This window comes from Carassius carassius, chromosome 8 (assembly GCF_963082965.1).
Source record: "Carassius carassius chromosome 8, fCarCar2.1, whole genome shotgun sequence".
NCBI classification, from domain to species: Eukaryota; Metazoa; Chordata; class Actinopteri; order Cypriniformes; family Cyprinidae; genus Carassius; species Carassius carassius.
In genome coordinates, this window is record NC_081762.1 from 10,840,647 (window position 1) to 10,856,159 (window position 15,513).

At 37.7% G+C, this 15,513-nt stretch overlaps 1 protein-coding gene across 3 annotated transcripts in view; it reads right to left on the bottom strand.

Moving 5' to 3' along the window:
* Positions 1 to 15,513, bottom strand: part of LOC132145232 (potassium voltage-gated channel subfamily H member 8-like) — a 68,157-nt gene that overhangs the window by 7,886 nt on the left and 44,758 nt on the right. For all 3 annotated transcript variants that reach the window (XM_059556074.1, XM_059556075.1, XM_059556073.1), the window contains exons 6-12: positions 14,858 to 15,015; positions 10,345 to 10,549; positions 6,681 to 6,899; positions 4,921 to 5,120; positions 3,048 to 3,297; positions 2,023 to 2,237; positions 1,398 to 1,436 (exon numbers count right to left, since the gene is read on the bottom strand). In XM_059556074.1, coding sequence (XP_059412057.1) covers positions 1,398 to 1,436; positions 2,023 to 2,237; positions 3,048 to 3,297; positions 4,921 to 5,120; positions 6,681 to 6,899; positions 10,345 to 10,549; positions 14,858 to 15,015 — 1,286 coding nt within the window. The remainder of the gene's footprint in view (positions 1 to 1,397; positions 1,437 to 2,022; positions 2,238 to 3,047; positions 3,298 to 4,920; positions 5,121 to 6,680; positions 6,900 to 10,344; positions 10,550 to 14,857; positions 15,016 to 15,513) is intronic.

Sequence of the window (15,513 nt, forward strand, 5' to 3'; positions counted from 1 at the left end):
CAGACAGGCAGGCAGTTAGACAGACAGATAGACAGACAGACAGGCAGGCAGTTAGACAGACAGACAAACAGACAGACAGACAGACAGGCAGGCAGTTAGACAGACAGACAAACAGACAGACAGACAGGCAGGCAGTTAGACAGACAGGCAGGCAGTTAGACAGACAAACAGACAGACAGACAGGCAGGCAGTTAGACAGACAGGCAGGCAGGCAGTTAGACAGACAGACAGACAGACAGGCAGGCAGGCAGGCAGTTAGACAGACAGACAGACAGGCAGGCAGTTAGACAGAAAGACAGACAGGCAGACAGACAGACAGACAGACAGACAGACAGACAGACAGACAGACAGACAGACAGACAGACAGGCAGGCAGGCCGACAGACAGACAGACAGACAAACAAAAACACTCCTAAAAACTACCTACACACTTTCCCTCAAGGACCAATTAGACAAAAGCTATGAAACAGCAAAAACACAGCAAAGTGAATGTCCTTAGGTAAAACTCATGTAATGGTAGTGGTATTACCACTTGATCTTTGACCTCGCTAGCAATGACCTTAAGAAGACTTGACCTATAAGACATTTAAAACAACTGGCCTGGCAGATTTGATCAAATAATAATCTTTGATCACTAGCCGGACGAGTGAAAGCCTAGTCAGAACGAACCCTAAAGGCTAGACTTTTTCCATTCGGTAATAGTCAAGTGTAATGGCTTTCGCTGTGCTTTACACCTCACAGATCTCACACGCATTGCCAATTACACAGTGAAACTCTGCAACGACATTACGAAAATAACAATCTCCATTTATAGAACACTTTAAATGTCAGTCCACTGAAAGGTGACAGAGAAGTCAAGAGGTAAAACACAGCAAAGAGACGGAATAAACGTGAGGGGTATTCCCCATCCCTCTCTCTTTGAATCTCGCTCTCCCTCTCTTCTTCTATATATAACTGATTAATTACACTTTTCGTACACTAATTCGGTCATTTTCCCTGTTAAATAATTGATGCTCCCTCACACTGTAATTGAAAGAGCGGCAGTTTCCCAAAGCAGTCAGTCATCCGGCACTTCAATAACCACCCACTCCTCCTTTTACCCCTCCCTCGCCCCTAAACACACTGTTCCCTTCTTCTAGCGCTGCTCCCTCCCTGATTACTGCTTCAGGCTTGGAAGAACAGGGAATGGGGAAGATGATCATCACCACCACCATCATCATCAATTTTTCGTTCTCTCTCCCTGCTGTTTCAGAGCTGTAGTGTTCTTAGCTTCCCTCATTAGGCAAATGAGGCGGGAGGTAGATCATTGTTAGGGAAATGAGCCCCAAGCTATTACAGTCAACAGAGCACTGTTAGTGGATAAGTGTGGAATGATTGACAGCTGAGGAGAAGACGCACCTGTGTGTCCATGGACTTACTGGACATCCTGGATATGACCTGGAAGGTGAGACATGTGACAATATGTAACCATACACTACTGTTCAAAAGCTTGGGATCAGTTTATTTTTTTAAAGAATTTAATAATTGTATTCAGCGAGAATATATTCAATTGTTTAAAAGAGACAGTAAAGACAATTATAATGTTTCAAAAGATTTCTAATTTAAATAAAAGATGTTCTTTGAACTTTCAATTCATTAGAGAATACCGATTTTTTTTATTTTATAGTAAGATAAGTTTCTTGAGCAAACAAAAAAGCATATTATAATGATTTCTGAAGGTAGTCATGGCTGCTGAAAATTAAGATCTGCCAACACAGGAATAAATTACAGTTTACAATTTAATAAAATAGAAAACTTAAAGTTATCTGTCTGTCTACCTGTATATCACTTTGCATGTGGGGTTAAAAAATATGTTATATTTTGGTGGATCCCAAAAACAATATTAATAACAATATCAAATAACTGAATCAGGTTATGATCAGGTCAGGCTTTTACCGAAATGCATTAAGGGTTCCAGCAACCATAAACAAATAAATGAACGAGACATTTCAGAGACCATCACAATGGTCATGTGATGCCTTACATGGCTCTCTTGTCCCTCTCTCAGGTTGTAGGTGAGGTCGTGTGTTATGTCCTGCACAAAACGGTGGGAGTATTCAGGATACAGGTCGAGCACCTCATACAGACCCCTCAGATTAATGCACTGCAGGTCGCAGTACGTCAGCGCCTTCACGTCAGCATTCGTCTTTATCACGCGGTCACCCACCGACATGTTTGCACCAATCAGGTCGCCTTTACCTGTACACGTCACACAGGAGCACACAAACAGAGAAAGATGCAAAAAACATAAATATTTTGTCAGATATCATAAAAAATTGCAAGCGTGGTTAGTCAGTGTGTCAATATGTAGGCTAAACTGGAATGCTTATCTGCCATGGTTTCCCTTAGGAATATGTATAAAGTAGACTGAAAACATGAAAAGGTTTCCAAGTAATGTTAACCACAGACCTTATTTTATTCATAAATTAGAAGCTGCTATTTTTCTTAAAACTCATTAGAATATCCCAAGGGAGCCCTGGCTCAAAAATGCTAATTTGTTTACCGTACCGAGGTACTACAAACAGCTCTATTAGAAGCACAAAAGATACTGTTTAACATAGCGCATATGCATGTAAACACACAAAAACGAGCACAAGTGAACAGTCTTGAGAACTCAATGTCAGAGAGACCTTCCTCTGTCAGCAGGGTGGAGAGAGCGTGTTAGGGAAAGATGAGAAAGATAGTGTGTTTTTTCCTGTCAGAACTCATAAGGTGATATTAACACAAAGACACTCATACACACACACAGGCAAGAACTAACAGGATGATGGGGATTATATTTTTTCGCACATTTGGTCCACTGTCCTATGAGCCTGATGTGTGTGTGAAGCCTCACAGAGAGAGTGACCAATCACAGAGAGCAGCTTTTGTTGGCAACTATAGGAACACATGGGCCCTGAAGTCTTCACTTAATGAGAAGCATCATTCTAATTCCTCAGTGCACTAAAACTACATTGAGCTTTTCTGAGATAAAACTGTTTGCTTGTGTGTGGGTTTGTGTAAACTGACCGAGGATGGCTAGCACCATGCTGTCCTTTAGCACCTCCATGGAGCCGGAGCAGACAAAGAAAAGAGCCTGTAAAGCATCTCCCTGACGAAGAAGGTACTCGCCCGGTGCACAAAACGAAGTCTTTATGTGCAGGGAGAGAGAGCGGAGACATCCACGGCTCAGAGAGGAGAAGACGGACAGCTCTAGGATCTCTTTATTCAGATGCATCGCGATGTCCGAACGCAGCTCATCTGGAAAGTCTTTCAAGAGCTGGAGAGAGTGGACAGGAAGAAGAGAAAAAGAAAAAGGCATATGTGAAAAGAGAAAGGAAAGAGAACAAGAATAGAAACAAAAATGGGAACAGAGAAAAAAGAAAAAGAAAGGGAAAAGAAAAGAAAAGAAAAGAAAAGGGAAAAACAGAAGAAAAGAGAAGGGCACAAGTGAAAATGAGAAAAATTTTAAAAATGAGAGAAAACATGAAAAAAGGAAAATGAGAGAAAAAAATGGAAAGAAAAAAGAAAAAGAAAAAAGAGAGAACAGAGAAAGGGAATAGGAAAAATATGAAAGTAATAAAAGAGAAAAGGAAAGAAAAATGCAGGGGAAAAGCAAAACAGCAAAGAAAAATTAGATAGTTACGAAAAATCAATAAAAATAGAAAAGCAAAAGTAAAAGAAAAGTGAAAGAAAATGAAAGCAGAAAAATTAAGGAATAAGAAAAAAACAAGCAAAAAATTATAAAGAGAAGGGAAAATAAAAAGGAAAAAATAGGAAAAGAAGAAATTATTTACACTATTAGGAAGAGAAATCTTGTGTTTTCTGTGTGAACTTATGTAACATAACAGCACATTACATTCATTAAACTGGCATTAAAATCATTAAGCATGCCGCTTTATGAGTTTTCACCCTTAAAACAAAAACTGGAAGTATTCTGGCCATGCCTTATTCCTGCCCTCTGCCACCCTTCATCTGCTCTGCTCATCCATCCATATATGCAACCATCCTTCAGCCTGACTGAATGGCATCTGTCACTCTCCCCTTCACTCATGGCACATCCCTCGATCTTTCTCTCGCTCTCTGTCTTCTGCTCTCCGGCCATCAGCCTCACCATCTATTATTCATAAATCTCTGATTTAGCAAGGTGTTTAGATTCCATCTCATTTTTTTCCACTCCCTCTCCTGACTTCCAGTATAAAGTCCCAGGCTCAAGGACGGAGCACACGCAGTCGTTCCCTCCTCAAGTGTCCAGCTGTCTATCTAAATTATACTTGCCTTGACTGTTGCTTTGCTCTTGGCTTCAGAATGTTACTTCATTATAGAACATCACTTACAGTACCATAATGTGATGATCCATGATGCTTTTATATAAATACAATGTTATATGAATATGGTTATCAGCCGATATTGGTTTTCAAGTGTCAAACCAGAATTTATTTCTGCTTTTGATGTAATAATACTAAATTATCATTAGACACTAACAATCAAATCACCTCAAAATGAATAATACAATTAAGATTAATGCATTCAAATACAATAATATGTCAAATATTACAATTTACAATAACATTTTAGAATAGCCAATAAAAATATTATTAAAACCAACAATAATTAAAAAAATTATTATTGTGCTATTATTATTTAATTATACTTTACTTAAATCTAACTTTTAAGCTATACACTTCTCACGACACAAGTGAAGATATGATTAATCGGCTGATCTGTATTTTTTTTAAAATAGGAGATTTATACGAAAATCTGTCATGAAACTCTAGACGGCACAGACTGAACTCAATCTAATATAATCACATCATTATTCACATTGCGCAGCTGTAAGGAATTCCGCAACATCAAATGATTCAGCTGTGCAGTGTAATACTCTCTGAAGCGTGGGGTTTACCTCATTGGAGTCGATACCATTGTTGACAGACCAGGTGGTCTGGAAGTACTCCAGCATGCGCTGTTTGAGGCTCTGGGGCAGGTGGTGCACACGGATGAAGTCTTTCAGGTCTTTAGTGCGTGTGTGGTAAGAGGACCAGCGTGAGTACATGCGTTGGATGATGGCCGTCACATTGCCAAAGACCAGAGCGTGCATCAGCGCTGCCAAAGACACAATGACACACACATGCATGAATGTACATTAAGCCTGAATGACCTAACAAGTCTTGGAAGTTCTCTTGAAAGTTGAAAATTATCGTCATTTCAAATTCATCAACCTGACTTTTTTTACCTACAGCTTCTAAAAAATGTCTATTGTGCCTGATAAATAGCATTCAAAATATTAAAATAAATTTGATTTAAAAAAAATATGCTTACAATTTTTATTTATTTATTATTTTTGTTATGGAGTGCTGTAAGTGAGAAGTGTAAGTAAGAAAAGAGTCATCGATCATAATCTTTATGGATCCTTTCTATTTCTGTAACAATCCAACTTGTGTATTTATTTTAGAGGCACTTGTTCTCTGTAAGATCTCTGGTAATGCACAGGTGGTGACTAAATGTGTACCTATGTGTTGGAGTGTGTAATTGGGTATTATTGTATGTTTGGGAAGGGAGCAGAACTGCCCCATGGCGAAGGGTGACATTTCACAAAATAAAGGCCATGAATACGAACAGATGGTGTGACCTCATATCATCCCATTTAATGCCAGACAAACATACATAAACATATGTGTTTACACCGATATTGATTATTACTTTTTAGACTCTTTTTAAGTGTTTAGCTGTGTCCTGTTGCCTTAATTCTACAGATATTAAAAGCAGGGAATGTGTCTTATCAGTTATATCCATTGCTTCTGCATTCTTAGTCTTGCATTCGATGATGATACACACAAACAAACCAGGATGAAGATGAAGAAGCCGACTCTGAAAGAAAAGCAAGCAATTTGGAAGAAAAGAGGAAGTCAATTAGAACTATAGGAAAAACAAAGGGCATGGAGAAATCAAGAGTTTGGAAACTACCGGCGACATCAGCAACCAACGACGACCTGATCGGCTGAGAAAAACAACAGTAGTTGATGACAGAAAAATCATAAAAGCTGTGAAAATAAACCCTAAAATACATGTCTGTAAAATCACCAACAACATCCAGAAAGCTGGGTGATGCTGGGGTGACACAAATCTCAGCACCAAAAACAGAAAGGCAAATTCTTCACAAATGTGAGCCAGTAGAGTTTTGAAACTAAGTTGATGGACCGATGAGACAAAGATTAACCTTTATCTAAGTGATTGGAAAGCAAAAGTGTGGAGAAAAAAGGGAACTGCAAATGATCCTAAGCATACAACCTCATCTGTAAAGCTTGGTGGAGGTGGTATCATGGCTGTCTCTAGAACAGGACCTCTTCATTTTAATGATAACTTAATGTATGATGGCAGTAGCAGAATGAATTTGGAAGGGTACAAAACAGCTTGGCTACCAATATTTATATTATATATATTATATATATATAATAACAACAAATATCTAAATCACACTTTTTTTCTCTTTTACAAACTACAAGGGATTCAACCGTGTTTTTGGTTTCTAAAAAAGCAGCAGACACACAGCCTCCAGTTTTTGGACCCTAATAATAGTCCAAATTTGTTCTGCCTCCAAATATATCTAAAAATATCTCCTAAACTTCAACCTTTCAGCAAACACATAAAGACATACACACACACCTCCAATGAGCATGGTGCAGATGGAGAAGATCTTCTCTGCGTCAGTGTTGGCAGAGACATTTCCGAAGCCCACGCTGGTCAGGCTGCTGAGGGTGAAGTACAGCGCTGCGATGTAGATGCTCCGCAAAGACGGTCCACTGCTCAGCGTTCTGTTAACCGCTACCAAGCTCACCCCCTCGTATGGAGACTCCAACCGCTTCCCAAGCTCATGCAGCCAACCTAAGAGAGCAAGACAAAGAAGAAGATGAGAGATCTAATTAAAATCTCACACTGAAATGTGTTTATGTATCAGTTTCATATGTGTCTATATGGTGGAAAATTTGCATGCACTGCAATGACACAACGGTTAAAAAAAGTGTTCATATAAAAAGGAAATTTCTGTCATTATTTACTCAACCGTAAGATTTTCTTTATTTTGTAGAACACAAAAATAGCTTTTTTACAATGTGTTCACACTACTTTGCATACAGTGACCTGTTTCAGGGATGTTAAGCGGCCCTCCAGTGAGCTGTTAACCTCTGCAGCAGGATTATAGAGAAACATTTTTTTTTAAATACAAAGTTTCTGCAAATTTGGTTATTAGTTGTGTTTATTGGTTAAGGTTTTGGGCATATTCAAATTAATCAAATTTGTACTAATTTAATATTTTAAACAAACATGTAATATAAAATTTTGCATGCACATTTGTTAAAAAGGTTAAGGTCAGTAAGATTTGTTTTATATTATTAAAGAAAATGCATTGTTTATCCATATTCCACTATGTTTTTCCCTCAACTTAGACGAGTTGATACATACCTCTCCCGTCTCAGTGCGTGCACTCTATCGCTGTAGAGCGCAACGCCATTATGCTAGTGTTTAGCTTAGCACCATTCATCCCTTAGGATCCAAACAGGGATGAATTTAGAAGCCACCAAACACTTCCATATTTTCCCTATTTAAAGACATTTACATTAGTAGTTACACGAGTAAGTATGGTGACACAGGAAATCCATACTTACTCGTGTAACTACTCATGTAACCATCTTTAAATAGGGAAAATATAGAAGTGTTTGGTGGCTTCTAAATTCATCCCTGTTTGGATCCTAAGAAATAAATAAATTCAAATAAATTTTAATTAAATATTTTTATAGATGCAAAATACATTTTATTTATCAATCTGAAAAGCAACTGATTGTTTTAGTTTTTTTTATTAAAAACTTTTTATTGTACAAAAAAAGTAGAATAAACAATCTTGAAATTATCCCATTTCATATTCCACTTAAGAAAGAAAATAATATGAATTTAGAACAACATGAGGGTGAGTAAATGATGACAGAATTTATACCATTCCGACCCAAGTTTCAAAACCGAAACAACAGTTGTTCACAACACTGCTTTAACAAAAAAGTACTGTGTAAACCCTATGAATAACATAAATTTTTCACCATAGTTTTTCAATCCAAATCATTGATGTAACACAGTACTGCTCATGAAACAAAGGACAACGTTTCATGAAAACAGTTCCTCACTAACAGCAACTGTTCAGAAAGCAGTTCATCAAACACACTGCTTTCTTCTTGAAACAATCTTTGTGTTTGCTGATAAGGAGGGACCCATCAGTTGCCACATTCTACACTATCTACAACAGGGTACCAGGGAGGAGAATCCAGCCCAGTGTTGCTATAGTAACTGCCCATCAGAGCAGGCCGGGGGTCAGTGGTTGGATGCCGAGGGGAAGAAGCAGCTTTCCATCAATACTGATCGGGGACCGGGCGGTGGGAACGCTGGTACTTTTACAGCGATCCGTCATTACGGACCATAGAGCAGCACACTGGGCCTAATTACAGCCCCTCCTGCAGAGAGAGAGGCCAGCGGCACGATGTCTGGGTGACTGCTTTGTTTGCCATTCGCTCACTCTTACACTCACTTGGCTGCTTGCTGTCCCTGGTGCATTCTTCCCATCTTCCTTCTCCTCCACTATCACTGTCCATAGCTCCATCTAACAGTGTCAGGCTTATCGCTTTTCTTCTGTAACTATAAATTCTGCCTTCCATTATCGCTTGATGTCTTCATCGCTTTCTCTCTTTCCGTCTCGCTCCGAACACATCAGATTAAATCAATTCATATTACGTCCATAATTCAACATTAACAAATCTATTCAAAGCCGAAATGAACTATTTTCATCAGATTCAATTCCGCTTTGATTACAGTTAAGAGACCCAGACTTTCACAGAATCAATTAAAACACTGTTCAATACTGCTTCAGTTTAATAATGAAAAAAATAAAGGGAAATGAATTTCGTTCGTTTTCATGTCATTCCAAACCTGTTCGACTTTCTTTCTTCTGTGTAAACCAAAAACAAAAATAAAGATGATTTAATAAAACTTTCAGTGTTACAATAAAATAAAAGTCAATAGGGTCCAAAATAACTTGACCAACACTTCTAATGTATGGACAAAAACAGTTGAAACATTCTTCAAATTATCTTCTTTTATGTTCCACAGAAGAAATGAAGTCATACAGGTTTGGACTTGAGGGTAAATGATGCCATTTCATGGTTTTAGTTTAAAACATGGCGTAATAATGAAAACGGAAAAACTCTCCTGTTGCAACATTTCTGCAAAATATTATTACGTTGCTTACTGCACGTTTTGCGATGCTTTCAAATTAAAATGTACAGTGAGTGATGCTAAAAGTATGTTATGTTTTATATCAAACACATACATGTGAAAATGCTTGCTTTGGTAAGGACTTTAGAGAAAGTGAAAGTCGTGACATCTGCCAATTATGGTAACCTATACTTGGAATTGGTGCTCTCCATTTAACCCATCCAAGTGCACATACACAAACACCATGAACACACACCCGGAGCAGTGGGCAGCTATATTCAGTGTCCGAGGAGCAACTGGGGGTTCAGTGCCTTGCTCAAGGGCACTTCAGTCATGGGTATTAAGGGTGGAAGAGAGCACTGTTAATTGACTCCCCCCCACCTACAACTCCTGCCAGCACTGAGACTTGAACCGGCGACCTTCAGATAACTAGTCCAAGTCTCTAACCATTAGGCCACAGCTGCCCAATGCTTAATGTTGTACATTTCGGAAATGTTCAGTGAGTAGTGCTAAAAGGTTATTGCTAAAGGTTATAGGTTATTAAGACTATCGTGATTATAAATAACATACCACTGACAACAAAACCTACCTTGAATCTAACAGACAATATTAACAACACAAAATGTAAGTTAAAAGCACACTGGCTGAATCATCAATGCCATTTTGGCTTACTTCTGCAAGTCTTTGTGCTCTTTTATTTAACATTGTGAGTAGTGTTTCACAGGACACATACCTGAGAACAAGTGCATCATCTGTATCAGGTGAGCTATCAAGCAAGTTTACTATGTCAGAAAAGACATACTCTACATATTGCACCTGTTGTGTCATGCAAAAGTAAAATGTGCTTTTGTTTATAAAACATGTTCCATGGTAAAAGTGTTAACACAGTACTGCGAAAGGAGCCTATGTTGGTGTCTTACTGCTACTAGTGTTCATTTCAGCTGGAAACTGCAGTGAATTGTATGTATAGGGGTTTTGCTAAAATGCAGGTAGAAGCATGTTTTTCTAACAAGCCTAGTTTTTATCTTACATTCTGTCTGTGTGTCAATGAGTCAAGTTTGTGTGCTCGTCTCACCAATATCCCAGGTGTCTGCGTTGCTCTCCACCTCCTTCTTGCCAATGATGTACCAGATGCAGGCCATCCAGTGAGCCAGCAGTGCAAACATGGACATGAGCAGGGTCAGCACCACTGTACTGTGCTGGGAGTAGCGGTCCATCTTCTGCAGCAGACGCAGGAGCCTCAGCAGGCGTACGGTCTTTAGCAGATGGACCATTGACACCTGGCAGAGGGGAAAGGGGAAACACATTAACTGTCGAGGATTTGCTCTGTATGCAAGTGCATTTGACGGTTGTGAAGGGCACGTGCCTGTCATGTTAAATGAGTGCAGTAAATCCAAATCAGTTAAAACTTAATTAACACAACTGAATGGAAGTTCTTAGATTCTATCAATAAAGTACTGCAGTGATACTGTACAGTATAACCATCAAGTCAAAACCATATTCAAATAATTGTACTTTTAGCAAGTGAATACAGAGGGAAAATGTACAATAAAACAAACAAAAAATCTCTTAGCATAATTGAATAATGGTGTGACATGCAGGTACAAGCTCTGAGACAACTGGGATTAAAATATTTAAGAGATCATCATTAGACTGAGAGACATTTGGGCCAATTATGGTGGTATAAAACATATTTTCTCTCTGCTTCTCTCCGTCTCAGTCATGCAAAACCACATTTTCTCAGGTGAAAGGAAATAAACCGCCCACTAATGAGCAAAAAAATAAACCACAAAGAATGTGACTGCAGTTGATGGATATGAAGATTATAAACATACAAACAACAGAGAACAAAGCAGAATTCCCAAGTATGTGTGTTTTTCAGTATGACAATCATTATCATCCTCTTTTCTGAATGTTCTGTGTTCTCCATTACTGTCAAACTGGCAAAGAACAGTCAAATGTGTCATTCAGGGTTTAAAACAGACAAATAAATCAGTCTCACCAGCCAAAACATTCCATGGTTTAATTTTAATTCTAAAAACAACAGTCTGCTGATAATGCAAATTACTGTAAATGATGCAATGATTCAAATATATATACCATTTTTACATGTGTCAAAACATGCATATTTTCAACGTTTACATCTATGCAAAATTTACCATCATAAGTTTATTTAGGAGATTTGTTTTCTCCTAGAACTCGATGCAGTGGCACCAAAATGAAAATATGGGGAGCAAAATCACATCTTCAAATTCTGGACCAGAATTTGTTCTGCACAAAGCTAATGGCTCTAAAATACGACCGAATCTGTCACAAAGCAAGAAATAATATCCCACTTTTATATGGACAAATCATTTTTGTAAAGATAATGTAAAACAGAGTTTCATGATCAGAAAAAATATTAAACATTTAAAGACTGCCCATGTTTACCGTACATTACCTTACTAATAGTACATCTTACTTCAACAATAGTGACATGTAAGTACTAGGAACTCAATTTATGCAGTACTGTAAGATCATGCAGTTCATTAGTATTTCTTATTAATTTATCAGTAGATTCACAGTAACATAAAATGTGTAAAACCAAAATATATATTCAGAAAGTTAATGTTAGACCCTGCAGACATGTTATTCTATACATTCAGCAGGGTGAAGGAATACATTCCTTTTATGTGTAATGTTTTATGTATTAAAGCAGGTTTAAAGTGAATGAGCAAGTGAGAGTGTTTTAAATAGTCCATATATATTCCATAACCGTAGACTCATTATGACTACATACATAAAAATAACACTTTGTATTAACCTGAGCACGAACTTTCACACATGCACACTACCAGGTCAGTAACAGATGTGCACACACTGCTATTAGATCAGTTTGTCTAGACCTTCAGGCGGTAACTAGTCAGCAATATTCATCACAGACTCTCTTATTATAATCAGACAGACAACCCCTATAAGAACCAAGCCTTTCATGTCCCTGCAGTATTAAATAATAATCCACGTTGTAATGGCCACAATCTTTCACTTGACAATCAAAAATTAATAAACATCAGGAGATCATGGCCTCAGAAGCAAAACCAATGAACATTAATGTCTCTGGAGAAACAAAAAGGCTGAACTTAACAGCTGGTTGAAAATTAGATAAGGAGGGTGAAAATGGAGGTGGATAGGGTAAGGCCACGACAGGGGTTCATATACTGAGCTTTATGTGCATCACCGACTAATACACTCATACCACTCTCAATGTGTAGGTGGCTGAAGAGGGAAAGGAAGTGACAGGAGGGATGACAGAGAGTGAAAGGAATGGAATTGAAAGAAACAAAAATGAAAGGAAAGGAGAGGAAAGGATAAAGAGAAGAATAAAAAGAAAGGAAAACAAACTATGGAATTGGACCAGGACAGGGAAAGTCAAAGAAAATGAAAGAGAAGAAAATGATGGGAAAAGAAAAGTAAATGAATTAACATTGGCTAGGAAAAGAAAAGGAAATCGGCCAGTATACGCAAAAATAAAGAAGAAGAAATGAGTGTAAAAAAAATGAAAAGTAAAAGAATGGAAATTTGGTATGATAGGTAAAGGGGGAAAAAAGACAATTGGAAGAGGAAATGAAAAGGAATGGAAATAGGCCATGAAAAAAATCAAAGAGGAAAGGAAAGGGTAAAGGAAAAGGAATCAAACACAAAAATGAAATTTAGAGGAAAACAGAGAAGAGTAAAATAAAAGAAAAATCATTCTTCACTTTTGATGTCTCTGTGTGTGTGTGTGTGTGTGTGTGTGTGTGTGTGTGGGGGGTGCTGCTGAAGGGCAGTTGTGAAGGGATACCAAAGGAGCAGAGGTGCAATCTGTAATTGGAGCAGATTTAAGGGAACATCTCAGAGACAACAAGGTCTGTACTACAGAAACACTCAAGTATAGTCCACTGCATTTCACTCTCCCTCTGTTAATAAGCCTTAGTGGATTTCAAGCACTCTTTTGTTGTGTATTGCCATACAGAGGGATGCAGGGTTTCATTATTGCATGTCATCACTGTGAGTGTGAGTGTCCAAGTGGCACTGATCGATTTTGCCAGTCTGGATTTGCCAGAAAAGCTGACTGTCTTTTTCTGTGAATTAAAACCAGGAGCCTGTGACCCTTGCCTTTTAGAGGAGTCCTCAGAGGCAGTGTCAGCCAATTTTAGAGCCTGTTATACATCTTTATTTGTACCTGAACCCAGGGTCACTCATTAAAAGATCTACATCCATGATATCATCAAAAGGACTTCAAGGTCCACCCACTCAGGGTCACCCAGCTGCTGCTCAATATTTTGTTTTACACTTAAGGAAGGAAGTGCAAAACAAATCACTGAGATAAATAAGGTGCTGAATGGGCTAAAAAAAGGGAATTGTCAGAAACTCAGAAACTAGGCATGACTGTTCAAGCAGGCTCAGGTGGAGAACTACAGACTTTTTTGCATTTTCTGCAGTTAATCAGAGGAAGCTTTTCTACAGTAAATTGATTTCAATATGGTAAAATGCACTGAAAGTACTTGACTATTATACATTTGCATATTTGGCAGATGCTTTCATCTTACATTGCATTCAAAGCATGCTTTTTATCAGTTCATGCATTCCTAAAAACCATGACCTACTGTTTGTGTTACAGATTCACTCTTTCTAGCAAGTGCATCTAGCAAGATGATTTCACAGCAATGCATTTAGGTAGAAGTCTGTATGTGTTGCAATATTTTAAAACCACAATAATCTATTAAAAAGCATAACCATAACATGACTTGTAGTTTACAGATCAGATTACCAAGACTGATAATTCAGCAGATTGCACCTTTGAAAAAAAAAACTTGGTTGCAAATACATCATAATTCCATATAACACATAAACATTTTGGAAAAGTTGCAAAAATATGTAAAAACAAACAAACAAAAAAACACAGACACTGGGTTTATAGTGGTGGCCTAAATGATTAGAAAACTATTTTTATATGATGTATATTCCCTAGCTAAAAATGGTTTTAAGTGAGTTATTTCTATCTTTTGCTACTTTTCCAAATATTAAACAATCCAAACATCAAATTCTAGAAAGACTGGATGATGATGAGATCAGATCTCTTTGTGGAGCACTGGCTGTTGTCAGACTTGTGCAAACAAAACTCTCACTGGATTATTACAATTAATGGCAAAATGGATGTTTGGAAATGTAAACTGTTATTTCCTACTGACACACATCCAGCAAAAAATAAGAAAATAACTGACTTAAAACAATTTTTAGCAAGTGAAAATACTAGTGTTCTAATAATTTTGGCCACCACTGTATATTGGCTGATGTGTTATATATTGAATAGTTCATGCTAATTTTTACTATTTTTAATTTTGATAAACTTCAAGTAAATGTATATGGAAACAAAATATTGGCTGACATTTTATATATTCAATTTTTTTGGCTGATTCTGTGTGGATCTGCTTTTTCAGCATAATCATGCAAATGTAATACATTCAAAATGCATTTAAAAGCTGTGAAAACATGTTCCCAAACCTTCAAACTGATTTTTTTTCTCCTGATACAGTAATTATATATTTTTTAATCTATGCATTACTCACCACGCTGACTTTGAAAGCGTAAAGGAGATCAAAGGGCAGAGCTGCAACAAGATCGATGATGAACCAGGTGGTCAGGTAATGGATGCAGATCTGCCGAGCATCGAAGATCACCTGCCCCGACTTACTCACGTACGTAGTGCGGAAACTGAACACGATATCTGGTGAAGCAACAGACAGAGTAGAGTCAGCGTCTTTACAAAATACTCCATCAGCATCTGGAGCATGTCCACTGAAGCATTCACAACAGCAAAAATGATCAAAGCAAAATATCAAGCTGGCTGTTATCGCAGACTAACAATAGGAAAATGAAAAATTAATGCGTCTAAATCTGAACACCGGGCGTTTTAAATAGAGGCATTATCAGAGTCACAAAGCCAAACCAAAGTTCAGGAACAGTGTTAAAATACATTATAGTTCATCCTGCTATTGTATTTCACTGAAACTGAAATCAGAACACATTTCATTCATATTGTCATTCATATTTAAATCACATGGGATCAACATCCTTTACTCTTAAATTGTGAACAATCTGTCAACAGAAACATCTATTTAAGTTCAAAGATCAAAGATGTTGGAAATACAAATAACAATGCAATTTGAGGAGCACAGCATGTGTGTTTCTTGAAAGAGTTCAGGATTCAGTCATGGAGAGAAAC